Source organism: Saccostrea echinata, unplaced genomic scaffold (genome assembly GCF_033153115.1).
Source record: "Saccostrea echinata isolate AGI-Se365-2 ecotype Australia unplaced genomic scaffold, CSIRO_AGI_Sech_v1 ptg000010l, whole genome shotgun sequence".
NCBI lineage: Eukaryota > Metazoa > Mollusca > Bivalvia > Ostreida > Ostreidae > Saccostrea > Saccostrea echinata.
Window position 1 is genome coordinate 12,808,490 of NW_026889759.1, and position 15,437 is coordinate 12,823,926.

At 33.6% G+C, this 15,437-nt stretch overlaps 1 protein-coding gene across 1 annotated transcript; it reads left to right on the forward strand.

Moving 5' to 3' along the window:
• Positions 1-3,131: 3,131 nt before the first annotated feature.
• Positions 3,132-8,232, forward strand: LOC133184743 (uncharacterized). The gene is made up of 2 exons (XM_061319815.1): positions 3,132-3,273; positions 5,541-8,232. The coding sequence occupies exon 2, from the start codon at positions 5,976-5,978 to the stop codon at positions 8,136-8,138; it is 2,163 nt and encodes a 720-aa protein (XP_061175799.1). The 5' UTR covers positions 3,132-3,273; positions 5,541-5,975; the 3' UTR covers positions 8,139-8,232.
• The last annotated feature ends 7,205 nt before the right edge of the window (positions 8,233-15,437 follow it).

The window sequence follows — 15,437 nt, forward strand, 5'->3', positions numbered from 1 at the left end:
TTCTCATTCTGTGCCTTGAGCTAGAGTCTCTTTCTATAGACACTCCAAACCATCTTCTTTCCCTTTGATCTTTTGTTGTTTCTACCTGAGACGAATTCTGGTCGTGTTCCTTACAAAACTAGCCAGATCCAACCCCCAAAATACACCATATTTTGACAAGTACTTGTGATACAAATAGAATTGGATTTCAACTTCTACTTACATTGGAACTGTAATAAGGGCTATTTAATACTTTATGAAAATATAAAAATATTAATTTTTCCATCCTGTCCTCATTTTTATCTACTTTAGATCAGATTTGAACACTAGCATGCTGAAATGTCGCGTCAAGTTTTAATAATTAATCTTAGACTGCACTTTTTCGTTTAAGATATTCAGGACTCTAAAGAATTTTCATTCCACGGAGTGTTCGATGCTGCAAATAATGCTTGATAGAGTTGCATGACACTTCATTTGGACAATTTGTCAATGTACTTTTATAAAAAGGTATCCTTCCAAGCTTTGCTTTTCTACTTGTCAAGAAATCGGGATAATTAATCATTGATCTAATCACATCAAAATTCCCGTGTGGCAGACAGTAAGATCAGAATAGAATCTCAGTTCTTCGGCTATACCGGAATGCATTTAAAGAATAGCAGTGGCGAAGAAATTTACACAAGGAAATTCCCATAGTTTGAATGGGGACCTGGTTCAGCTTTATCCGTCAATAATTCGACAAAACAACAAAACTAGCCAATATCTCCATACAACAGCAACATTCTATTTAAACTCGTATTCGGGCCGTATAGTTTATAAGATTTCGTTTGATCCTATGGGTAAATATTAATCTTCTTAAACAGGGTCTATCGCTCCTTGAATGGTATACACCGTAAGATTTCATTTATGAGTAAGATTGTTAAAAAATAAACTATAAGTTAACGTTCAATGGCTCGTGTTTGCAATATTTAACACGATATATGTAATACAGACCCCATTATTAAAATCAATAGTTTTTCTTGTTGATATTTGTAATCGGCGTGTCAACATGGACGAACTATACCAAACTTTTATGCTTTGTTAATAGCCTCACTTTTCATACAAACGATAAAGTTCGGCGGCTTTAGCAACGTCAGTGGTCCTTACTTTTGTCACATTTTCATCAGACGACCTCAGAGGAAGCAGACGTTACTTGTACAGAGGAAGCAGACGTTACTTGTAGAGGTAAGGTAGATTTTTATATGCATGTTAGCACAGATGTGCATTAAGTAAAAGCCGATTAATCCATATTATGCAGAAGATCAAAGAGCAAGAAACTGATATATAGGTGTGGAATGTCGCTGAATTTAAGATTTATGTGAGCCCGAACAATATTTGTAACAAAACGTTTCAAATGATGCAGTGACTAGTATATACTTGACATGTTACAAGTCATCACTGTGAATAAAGTAAAAGGACCACCCTCTGGCATTTATATTTGACAAAGATAAAAAAGAATCATTAATTTATGTATTTTAATCCTGAGTGAATTTGATGTCGCAAATACACTAAATTTGCACGAATCCTTTGATTGGTATTATAAGAGATTTAAGTGAAGACTGTGTCACGTCGTGATCTCACAACAAGTTCAATATTTAACTTCGATTAAAAGGAAAAACGTAGAGCGGTTTTACAAGCCTGTGTCAACTTTACATTCTTAGATTCTTGATACTTTTCATTAAAATAATTAGTGAAGATATTTTATAGTTTGATTTCTCGAGTAACAACTTTGTTGGACAGGTCATGAATGGAAAAGTTTTTGTCACTGAAGGCTCCCTGTGCAGTAATTCAGCACCCTTCTCTTGTGTTGAACACAATGACAGGGCAAATTTTCGAAAGGAATCTTATTTATATTTCCAATTTGTATTTGATTTGTTCACTCTGACAGGTCTTTGTTTGGTTGAGGGCATACACTAGAAAAAAAAAAAACTTAATTTCACTCAGACAGAAGTACAAAGAGTTGGGAATAAAATAAAAAAAAACTTTTCATACCCTCCTGACTGATAGAATACATAGATTCGGTCTTTTTATACCATCATTTCATTTTTAAGAGCATGGCTGGTTACCAGATAATAATGAAGTGGCCAGGAGGGCCAGAACGAAGTAAACAGATAAACAAAATATTCAAAAGCTGGGAAGAATGCCACCCATTGTATTAAAACTTATGGCACAAACAGACCCATTCGGGTCATCTTAAAGTTCCATCCGTCTGAGAGAGTCCCTGTAGACCAAATCCTGCAGAGAAGAAAGATAGAGTGGGGTAGATAAGTATGTATTGTCTATCAGTTATCATAGTTAATCATCATCAATAACAAGCCATCCGTTGAATTATGTCTGTGTTGAAGATCTTATTTCTATGGAGGAAATATAGCTTGGATTGATAACCTACATGTATTGATTTCATTGTTTAAGATTCACGTGGAATTTAAACTAACTCTACCCTTGATTTACGATATGGAATTAAAAAATCTTTATTGAAATGAGAGGAGCGTTCTATTTGTTTTATATTTTACTAGTCTAATGTAACAAGGAACCAGAAGATTTCAGCAAACTGGTTTGTAATGGACGTCTGTTGGCGCCTTATGGCGATTTGTTTGTTCACAATTAGTCTGCACTACCCTCTTCCTCTCGGTTTGGATTTTAAAAATCTATTACAAAATATTATCACGGTTTGTTATCTTTTCTTTTTCAAAGGATGAAAGAAAGATATCGGAGATTGGTCGATACGTGCTAGGTCACGTGATTTATGATGGAAAGTGTCACCAAATTTTCTCGAACCGAAAATTAAAATTCGATACAAAATGAAACATATGTAAAGTTCTTTTCATCTCTTTGAAATGTGGAAACAATAACAGTGTGAGAAAATTTTTACAAGTAACATATTTCTAGCTGCTTTTCTATTCTTGCAAACAATTCAAAAAACGTACTTAACAAAGAGTCTGAAATCTCAAGTGTCATCGATTGTGTGATAGATAGGCCGACTGCACGTTTTTCATACTGATAGATAAAGTAGCTATACGATAAAACAGTACTTTTTAAAAAAAGAAATAATCTATGATCTTTGTTACCCGAAAGACATAATAGCATTGGGTATTTGGCGCAAAAACAAGTTTTTGTGATAAAAAGCAGTCCGCTTCAGTAACTCTTCTTTGCCTTTCCAGATACCTTTCAAACCGGTGACTGACATGAAGATATTCAATCCGACATTCTTTTGTTGAGGACAATCTCTTTACAGACTTGCAGTACTTGGAAAGTTCGGTAAGATGTAATTATGCTTTTATCAGTTAATTAATTATATCGGTATTAGGAAAATATTAACATATACAACACGGTAATTACATTTAGACAACGCACTGAGATTCTTTATTGAAAGATTTGAAGGGTATACCAGCTATATTAAATAAATACTACATATCCTTTTTTTATTTGCTTGACAAATAAATCTCTTTAAATTCTTTAATCCCTAGTGTATGTTTTAATTTTAAACGCTGTTATACCTAGATTAGATGAATAACTCCCAGGTGTTAAAATTGAATGGTCCTTATTAGGAAACAGAGACCCGGGAATCTGTATAATAAAACAGCCATAGATAGACTGTGGAGCGATTACATTTTGGTAGTGATTCACTGGCCATGTTTGTAAATAATCGTCTTAGGTCTGTACAACATTGAACCAAACTGTCGCCAATAACCTCTTTATACGAGCACTAAGCCTTAGCAAGACTCGGTTGGGGTTCACAATTTGAGTTCTGATTGACATTTTTTACTTATTAAACTTGAGGTACACATGGTGTATAGACACTAATCCTTGGTCAACAAGAGGGGAAGTAAGAAGCAATTACTGGCATTTTAAAATACATGTGACATTAAATCTTGATTCATATAAGTAAAGTTGTTAATATCGTACGGTTCAAAGGCTTCAGTATTTACAGTTCTTTGTGGACAGTGTTGTGTTCGATTTGATGGTATTGATATGGAAATTTTATGGGGAAATTTTCGGTAATGTTAGTACAGATCTTTTGTATTGATGATATATCATATTTTTATGTCTTCGATTTTTATATACAACTTTTTATTTTCCATATTTATTGAAAATGGTAATTTCCTGGTCCTTGCATTGTTTTATTTTATTTATTTCATAAATGACGTTTGAAAATACGTTTTGAAAGAGTAAAAAAAGCTCCTTCCGTAAAGAAAACCCCAATCCTATATTATAGATACAGTTCTTAAAGTGCAGCTAAACTTGGTGTGGGAGAGCTGTAACAGACCACTTTTACCAACGCCCTGTATTATCTAGTAAAAGGAAAACTTAGAAAGCGACGGTCCCTTCTCAAATTCTTAAAGTTCTCAAATTCAGTATTAAGATGCTATCTTACTATTAGCATGCGTAATTCGGATTTGACGCTTAAAATAGGTTACATGACTTCTCTCTTTAAATTGAGCTATTTATTATCAAATTTAATGTGCCTCTCTCCTGCTGACACTTTACAAATAAAACTCTATAAAATTTACAGAAATGTTTATTTTTTGAATTTTTGTATTTCGAGTTCATACATAAAAGTAAGTTTTATTGACTTAAGGATTGTCCCTATACATACCATCACTTGCTAGAAACAAATTTGTAATTGTGTTGAATTACACGATGGTATCTGTCAAATATCGGCATCAGAGTTCATAATCATTAGGTTTTTTTCTTATCCTTTCGATTTTCAAATTCTGTGATATTTATCAAAACTAGCATATAAAATAGTAAAAACAGTTTTTTTTAATAACTAGCATATAATATAGTAATACCAGTTTATTGCTTTTAAAGGAATATATTTTCATAATTAACTGTCTCCTCTTGATCCCATTTACACTCTGAATATAAATGTTGCAATTAACCAAACAGCTATCCAGCATAACAAAGGCGATCTCGGGTAAGAGAGAAAGGGTACGTACCTGTTTTGTATTGTGACGTGCAGGGAATATATTTAGGAGAATGCGAAGTGATTATGTGATAATTGGCTTTCAACATAGGCATAAATCTTGGCTCACTGCTTAGAAAAGGTCGCGAATAGATATCCGATTTTTTCCGAATTACCATAGGTAATTATAGACTCCATAGATTCAAAATATATCTAAATCTTTTCCATACAAAAGTCAGTTTAAAAAGAAAGAGATTGTTATTTAGACTGTGTATCAAATTGAAGGGACTTGCAGTGCATGAACTTCTGTATCGGGTAAAAACTCAGACCTAGGACTATTTACATAGGCATAAATATCAGTACTTTTGTGTGGACATCACACGAAATGTCATTAAACCACTGAAAATAGATCCCGGATCGCAAGCCTCATTTTGATTTAACGCTTCATAAGAACGGAAAAGATGTTTTTATCTGATTCGATTCAATACCTCCCTGCACAACGTATGCGAATTTTGTCTACTCTTGCATTAAATTTAATGGTGTTATACTTTAAAATTTACATTGTTTAGATACGTATGCGGCTTAAAGAGTACACTTTTTGACTTCTTTCAATTTACAGGTTTACGAACTGGATCTCCCACAGGACTGGAGGATATGATTAATTCTTCGAGCAACTGACCAGCGAACCAGCAATGCATCACCAGATCAAAGATCTAAACGCTTCCATTTTATAGACAAAGACTTTAAAGACGCTACACCTGTTTGTAGTTTTAATCTTTGGATTTATCATGTAGGACTGCAAAGAAAGTTCCGAGCTCCCTCGCTAATTGATACGGGAGATGTTATCTGATTTCACTTTGCTGGATATGTTTTTTTAAATGAAAGTTGAAGTTGACAATAGAAGAGGAGTTGATTGAGAAATACAACACTATTGTCTGTGGACTATCAAGATTCCCCAGAAGGATTTACGAGTCTCCATGAATTTTTAATTTTTTTTCAAGGATTGTAACGTTGGAGCTATGGCACAATAATATGCTGTCTTCGGCGTGGAAATATGGGAATCGTAATTTCTCTTCTGAGCATGACGTCTTATATTGTGGAAACATCACTTCAAGTTAACGATGCTGCGACAAGCGAGGACTTGTGGAGGTCCGTGCTGGTTGCCACCATTATTGTGGCAGGGTTCGTTGTTACAAACATTTTATCTGCAGTATTGGTGTCCAGGACCATGGATTTCTCCGGGAAATCTTGTGGGAGGTTTATCTGTATTCTCATGCACTGTGGACAGATTGGTCTTCTATGGAGGTACCTCAAACTATTTATGTTGTATGACGAACACGACTGGAAAGAATTTGTTTTCTTAAGGACTATACAGACGATGATTCAAACAATACCCTATATTCTCTTAAAGGGAAATACTATGTTATACATGGCAGATTTCTCGGCCATATCTGTGACAGCTTTTTGTGTTTCTATAATCTCCTCTGGTTTTGTGTTTACAATGTTCAATCTCGGTAACTTACTTTTTGAATCAGATGAGTTTCTGGACCGGGATCGTCGAATCAAGAAACCATGTGGGACATTTTCACTTGTGATGGGAACGATTTTTATGTTAAGTTCCCGTTGTGGTGCTATTGTGGTGATGTCTTCTGTGTTAACGTTTTGGATCAGCATTCCCATTGGACTTCATTTCATAACACTTATACTGATACTCTCAATCAAAGCAAAGTGCAATAATCAATGTTCAGTATTTGAAATAATGAAAGTTTTAGGACTGTCTCTTTTGTGCACTTTTGATGCAATCGTACAGAAATTCAAAGTGATACATTGTACAGAAGTACTGTATTACAGTGCAATTCTTGTGGAAAATATCATCATGGTGGCTACCTGGGTGTTACTGTCCAGCCAAAGCTATGTCTTTAAATTATTCAGTGTTGTTGTTATATTGTGTAATTTTGTATTCGGTGTAATCCTAAAATCTTGTAGCTGTGGTTATATAGAAGAAAACGAAGACGATAATTTCTCGTCATCAGATGTTTTCGATTTTGAACAGACTACTCTGAAAATAGAGAGTTCAAATAAATATTCAAAGAAGAGGAAAACTGGAGATGTTAACCATCTTTCAAGTAATACGGCGTCTGAAATTAAGATAGAATCCATTTTTACGCCAATATCTGAATCCATGAGAATTCAGAAAAAGCTGTCAAAGAGTCAGTCAAGTAAAAGCTCTGGAAAAGGAAGTCTCGCAGTGGGCGAGAGTAACGGAGATTTAAACTCGAGTAACAGCAGAAACACGAATACACTGAATGTGAGTAAAAGAAGCAACAAACAGAATAAAAGTAAAGAAACAGATCTGGAACAATACAATGAACGTGCACGGATGTCAGCTATAACGATCGAAATGAAATCGCCAAAAGCGAAACAAAAACAGTCTCTTCAAGTCAGTGATACAAAAAATACAAACATAGCTTCTAAATCGCCACAAATAAAGAAATACTCAATGGGAAAGAAGCTTGATATACCTTTGTTTCCACAAGAATGCAACAATATAATAGGCAGCAAGGAATTTGGTTCTCCCAAACCCAAGCATATTTTAAGCAACTCTGTTGCAGAATACACGATGGACGATTCTTCGTCAGACTCATCGTACTCGGAATACCTCAGTTATAGTAGCTATTATGTAGATTCCACTGATTGGTCTTCTATGTCATGTGACTCAGATGGCGCGATGACATGGCCGCCATCAAATCCAATAACTCTTGTGAACATACACAGTTTACCAAAAGAAAAGTTAGAGACTACTGATAGTGTTCGTGTGTGGCTAAGTCGCTTAGACGAATGGGAACCTAGCTACGATACAACTCTCCCAGATTCTTGGGACGAAGCAGGAACCCCCGATGCAACACGTAGTGTGCATAGTATGGAAACAGAACACCACAACACTGAAATATTCAAAAGAAGCAGCTCTGTTCCTGAACCAAAGCATCATACCAATATAAGAAACAATAAAAGTTCACACAGTTTCGAAGGAGAAAATTCGCATGATCATTCATATATAAACCATGTGGATATTGCTGGAGAACAAATAAGTGTAGGATTACCTCACACTTCACAAACTATAGCTAGTAGTTGTGTTCAGGACGACAAAGAGACGTTTCTAGTCTGGCATGATGACTCCTTGAGTGCTCCAGATGTGGTCCAGGAGTCGGTTGTCTGACAGTGTTTCTTTAAATCTTCAGGAATTCCCACGTGCCAAATTTCATATTTTATGTAAAGAACATATTTTGAACGTTTTTGTTTCATTCCATTGAAAGCATCGTTGATAAATTTAACTTGTGTAAGAATAATAAACTTATAATAGTCATCAATGTTCATGCTAAATAAGTAAAGCACCAGAATGTGTTATTGGAGTTTTTATACAGGTATTTGTAATAAATGTATATGATAGGCCAGTAGTACTTGTATTTCAATTGATATCAGAAATGAGTTTAAAAAAAATCAATGCATGAAAATATCTTCAAGTGATTTGTGAAGCTTTTAAATGGATTTGTTTTTCTTAACACTCAATTTTTCACCTACTGTTTCTCAACTTATTTTTTCTGTACGTGATTTTGTTCACCTTTGTCAGTTAAAAGTCAATTTCAACTCCCATAATGTTTTACATACGATGTAAGAAAAAATAACTTGATATATTGTATAGTAATCTGATATAAAAATAAATTTATTGCTGTAAGTAAAGCAGACTAAGTAATTCTTTGTGTATTTTGAATTTCTACAGAAGGATCCAAATCTTTTGACAAAGCCGATGACATGACTTTGGTATTGACTTTATGGTACACTTTCTACCCTTCAGTACTTGAATCATCCGTAATCTAGTTGGTGGGAGACGGAGTCAATATTAGCTTATAATTGATCTGGTAACCAAACTGTATATGTTGAGGCTTCCTTACTACAAAGTCAACACACTTAGTGTCTTTATTGTCACGTACTGAGTACATTAGGTAATCAGTCTTTCAATGCAACACTCTAAGTGTAGAAGTGAATAAACTGATTAGAATGTGTAGGTATAAGTGACAAGTACTGAAAAATCTAGCTAAGATAACAGAACATTGTACTCGATAGTTCATTGTGTCTCCATTGCTGCGAGATTCTCGTAGAGAGATAACACAAAAGGAGAGGAAAGGAAAACTCTCGTGTTCACCATATCATTAGAGAAATCTTTTACTTTACCTTTGAATATAGAGTGAATAAATACTTTTTTTTCATACAAGTAAATCCAACAATGCTGCATGTATCCATTACAGGTTGGATTACAAACTTTCCGATTCGTTGATAAACTTGGTCAAGTACGTTTCACACAATGCAAGAGGGCTGCATGATAATGCAGATAGCAGTAGGATATCAGCTGAATTTATCATTTATTTCTAAATGTTGATGGACTCCACTCATCAATTAAAAAAACAATATACATGTTCAAGCATAAAAAGAAATTGCAATCAAAATATTTATTTTAAGCAACTATATGCCATTCAACAAACGTGTCGAATTTATTATCTTTGGGTGTAGAAATATATATGTCAAGAGTTTAAATATATTAAAAAATACACATTTTTTTCTGAAATATTAGGTAATTTATCGTTGACGATGAATAGTTAAAGATTTTTATTTTATCAATGAAGTGATAAAACCTAAACCAAGATTTGTGTAAATTAATGTTCTGCTTTTGTTTCATAACAAAAACCCATGCGATATAGTATCCATAGGCGTCTCATTTTTGACATTTTAATTATGCCTGCTTGTCAGGGATATGTGATATCCATTTTGTTAAATTTTTATAGTCTCTTAAATATATAGTAAAAACAACCTTATTAGACCTGTATGAGATCTTTAAATGGGTCGGAAAATGTGGATTTTACTTGATTGTAAATTAAGAATTACCATTGTTCAAAATCTAATTTGAAAAATTGGGCGTGATTTTTGATAACATTGAAATTCAGAATAATGTTTGATTATTAATATATTCTGCTGGCATCAAATACGGATATTGCAATTAAATTGCTGCCTCAGAGTTTTACGTCATGCAGGATGATGGTACATTTAAAAGACTGTATATGAGCCTACTCCAATTAACATAAAAGACAAAATTGTGAACTAAAGGATATTAAGTCGAAGTCGAGAGTTTTTAAGATAGTTACCAATTTTGCATACGATGTTAAATAAAAAAAAAACTTAGGCCTACAGATAGGGATCTTGTATGATAAACGCTAAACTAGGAGAACATTTGAAGTTGTATGATCAGGTCAATAAATTTTCATGTGGCCTGATCTCTTTTTCTTTCACCCGATGTTTTAATATGTAATCAAATTTTTTTTGTTCAACAAATTGTTCATATGATTTGTAATAATATAATCATGATAATTGATTGATTGATTGTATGTTGTTTTACTTCCCGTTTGAGAGACGTCACCATATACCGGTTCAAATTTAGACCTTTACTCGGCACTCAGGACCAACGTATCGTGCCAACGCCTGCCGTGACACGGGGCTCGGTTTTTAAGGTCTCACCCGAAGGACCCGCAACTTTCACTTCAAAGTGCCAAGCGCTTGGCGAAGGAACAGTATTTACCTATTTTTTGTCGACTTCGGTCAGTCGCTGTCAGGGCTCGAACCAAGGAAATTCCGATCATGGAGCGAGCGCTTTACCTACTCCGAATGAGCTACCGTGACGGTGTGTAAAAGAATAAGAAAAACTGTTGTGGAAAGAACATGTCGACCATTTAGTGTGCGAGGGTCATTCAATAATTAATGCAACAAACAGTTTATCATAATAAATGTAGAAGTATTTAATTTTATTTTTTAACAGTTGAAAAATTCTAGTAAGGTACTTCTAATCATAGAAAACTCCATGTAAGCATGGTCGCTACACTGAGCTGATAACTGTTTAAAAATGACCTCTGCCAAAAAGATGAAAATGAGGGCTTATGTGAAAACTGTGCTTTATTACATTGATAGCTGAAGAACCAATATCAAAGATATGATTTTAATATGTAGAAAGACTATAATCTTTCACGCTGAATAGTTTCCAGATGGATTCGGAAATTAAAAAGTAAAAAAGTACAAGTAAAAGATCGCAGACAAACTGGTCAATCGAAATCTGTAGGGGCACCAAAAATATCAATTTTATGAGAAACATGATATCTGAAAATGCCAGATTTACTTTGATAGATATTGCTAAGACGCTAAACATTTCATTGTCACAACAGTTTATAGAGTTCTGACATATGAAATAAATCTAACAATAATTCTATCAGATGGGTGCCTTATTTCCTTACAAATGCTTAAGTGAAAAACACACGTTAAATGACCCAATGGTTTATTTAAAAATGAACATTTTTACAAAAAAGAAGATTTGATAAACTTGAGTGATAGATGTCGTAACATGGGTATAGTTTTTAGGGCTGAGAAGGAAGATCAAGAATAAAATGTGGAATCAAAGAGGAAGCTTTCGTCCTATTATTGCAAAGAGAAGCAAGGTCTCCAAATATGTTTTATAAATTTTCTTTTTATTCAAGAGGTTCAGTAAAACACGTACATACAACCAAGGATGGACTATCAACGGTAACTTTTATGTTAAAGTTTCACTCAGGAAAGTTAAGCATATTTCCTGCAAAGCAAGTCCAAATACCGGTCCTCGGGGTATTTTTCTGTACCTGACAACGCTGCTGCAAATAAGCATAGAGAAATAAATTAAATTTTTGAGGAAAAGTAAGTTTACAAAGCTTAGCCATCCCCCATATTCCCTATATCTGATCATGAGCCATTATGAGATCTTTTTATTTCAAAAACGTATGAAAACAATCAAAGGAAGACTACAGTTTTGAGTATATCATGGAAAATGCTATTTATCAGTGTCTTTAAGGTACCCCTAAAGATGAGTTTGCTGAAGTCCCCTGGTCATTGGAACAAAGACTTTAGACATGTGTAAATGTTAACAGGGAATGCTTTTAGGGATTGAAAGTATTAAAAATCTGCTTTACGCGCTTTCCCTATTTTTAGTTGACATTATACATTTATTGACTGGGTTCAAGGGCAACATGCGTTCTGTCGGACCCAAGAATCAAACCGTTTGCCTGAGGCCGAAGGCAAATAGTTTGGATCGAGGGGTCGACAAAACGCATTTTACTCGAGAACCCATTCAATAAATGTTTTGTTATACCTTTTATTTATTTAATTATTTTTTGTTATACATGTATCTTTCGCTGGCTTCCATACCAACGAATGCAAATGAGATTTAGCTGACCCCGCTTACACTGTGACGTAAGCGGTCCAATATCTCGTCCACAGGTCCAATATCTCACTCTGCGGTCAAACATCGGTTTTTTTATGACCGCTCAGTAAAACATTAGAAATGTTTGACTTTTTAAAGTATAGATTTACATAGGAACTAATTTTTAAAGGTAAAACAATTTGCATTATTTACTGAACGACCCTGGTATGTGTGTGAACTCTAGTGGAAAAGAAGAGTAACAGCTTTAGCATCCGCCTTGATCCCTCTGTATTGAAGAGGTAAACGGAATAATCCTTAGTTAAATTATTAGTATTAAAACAATGACCGAAAAATAAGTGTGGATCATGGCATTCAAAATATAACAAGTATATTGTATTTGCAAACAATGTCATCATAACGACCATAGAATTCGCAAAATGCAGACTTGAATGGAGATTGTAGAGATCACTATGATAACAACAACTTATTTGTGAGTAGCCTGCATCGGTTTACAAACATGTTTTTGCGTACCGAATCACTTGAGAAACATTACACTGAAACACCATATGCAACTGATATAGGAATATTATTACATAAATAGGGGGCGTTGGAAAATTTGAAGTCACCCTGTTTGTCGTATGGTTTATCAAAATGTCTAAAGTCATTAAAACACCCAAATATGAAATATGTGACAGACGATCTGCTGTCTCTTACTTCGAGTTCAGTGGGATATATCGCATCAAAATATAAATGAACTATTATGAACTGATAAAATGCCGTCGATATATATCTAAATATCGAATTGAGGACCACATCAATACATTTCTCATGTAGGATATTTGAAAAAAATTCTGTATCATAAGAATATAAAAACAGGTCGACCAATAAAAGAAATGCAGATAGTGCCCATATCTTGATTCCAGACTGATTGTTAGAAGACCTGACCTACAAAGACTACAAAGATAATGTCAAGGAGGAAAGTCAGCATCTTTAAATATCACTTTCAGAGTACTTATTTGTATAATCAAAATGGTTTCTATCAAAATGATTTATAGATGACCAGACTGATTGTTAGAAGACCTGACCTACAAAGACTACAAAGATAATGTCAAGGAGGAAAGTCAGCATCTTTAAATATCACTTTCAGAGTACGTACCCATGACAGACGGCACAATTAAAATGTCAAAACTGAGACGCATATCGTATGGATTGTTTTCCAACAGAAATGGATTAATCGAATATGTTTATCACTTTATCAATAACAAAAATCTTCAAATTTTCATCTTTATTTCATTGTTTGTTTGTTTCTTTTTCTTTCTTTTTCTTTTTCTTTTTTTTTGCATAAACAAACGATTAATAACATAGATGAAACAAGCCATCCAACATGTTCTGCAATGGGTTGCCCATGTGTTTTCCCAGTATATGTTGTCTAACTTGTTAAGGGGGATAGCGCCCCCATAGGGGTATTTATCACTAGTACTTGTTGTGATATAACTATATATAATATTAATCATCTATGTCTAGTCTGTGAGTATGATATGCTAGTCATACAAGTTTGATGACGTAGAGCATTGCATTTTTGCCTTTTGATGATGTACAGTTACATTTTTTTCCATAGAACTGTAGGTAACTTGACTTAAGTATTTTGACATGGGTAAATTTGCATTATATGTCCTTTTGTATATATGTTTTTCTGATCACGTTATAAAACTGCTTTTACTTTTTCATGTACTCTACTTTGCAGTTGTGTTTATCATTGTTTTTACAGGGGATACTATTTCTATTTGTGTATATTTTCTCTGTCATTTGTTTTGTAATATTTTTAAATGGAAAATAAATGACATTCATCTCTCTGATGATATTATTTTCTATGGGTGAGAGGCAGTCATACATAAAAACGATTAATAATATAGATGAATTTTGGTGCATTAAAACTTTTGCTCAGATTTATATAAAAACTGTTTTGGTTTGTATGTTTAGTCACATGACTATCTTAAATTTCAAATTTAAATTTAAAATCTCAAAAATGAGATGAATTCGTGAAATTCAGGTATAAAAAACATACATACGCAAAAGCATATTTTAAAAAATGATATAATAGTTGGCCCTTGTCATAATTATATTATTAACATAATCGTCGATTTAAAAAAAATAAATAGAAACAAGATATAGTTGTATCAAAGTAATTAGCTTATTACTGGCACGCCAATTTTAACAGTGAATAAATTATAAGTAGATACCTTTTTAAATTAGTTTTATTGGTTGAAGGAGGTAATTAACGAAGCGTCAAAATACAGTTAACAAAATTAATCTACAGTGTCTACTTATAAATCCAAGTAATAATTTAGTTTATGTTTGTTTAGTAACGTCCCTTCGAGAAATTTTCACTCATATTGAGCCGCCACCACTTGCCATTAGAGGACTGCAAATTTAGACTTGTACTCGGCAGTTAGGGCCTTTGAACAGTGAGGGATCTTTTTCGTGCCAGCAACTACTGCGACACAGGACCTCGGTTGATACGGTCTCATCAGAAGAACCGGTCAACCCCTTAAGTAATAATTTGGTTGAATAAACAATAATTCTATTTTTTGTATCGGAAATATCTATTTATTTATAAACCAAGAACTCACAACTCTCATCTGTAAGGTCCATGACGAAAAGTTATTGATTAAAATCATAGTTAAGACACCCCCCCCCCCAAGTTACACTTCTTAAACTGTATTCTTCTATTCAGTAAAGAAGTACCTCTAATTTATCAATGCAAGTCCATATTTTATTATCAGTCCGCACAGACAGGCTCCATTAATCTGTATCATTACATATTAACGTGGTGTCTGTTTTTTTTTTGTTTGTTTTTTTTTTTGTTTTGTTTTTTTTTGTAAAGATTTGTACTGAGCTATGCAGCTGTAATTTGGAGATGGCGGAAGGCCAAAAATGTTGAAAAAAGTACACTTATATCTTTTGTGTAAAAGAGTGCATATGTATAGACAGAGTACATATAATCGTATCGTATGGATGAACAGGTAAATTTCCTTGTAAGAAAAAGAAAATCCTTTAATTATTGGTTAAAACTATAAGAAATAATGATTACTTTATTCTTAATGCGTATTTTATAATTAACATATTTAGCAGAACATGTAGTCTTTCTGAATTTCATTTTGTATTAAATTACTCACAATATAAGATATAAGAAAAATATACATACAAAGTTACTACTCCCGAGGTTATATTGGTATATTACTTAGTACA

Excerpts from the sequence above, each read along its gene's own strand:
- LOC133184743 (XM_061319815.1), top strand. The coding sequence starts at position 5,976 with ATGGGAATCGTAATTTCTCTTCTGAGCATGACGTCTTATATTGTGGAA.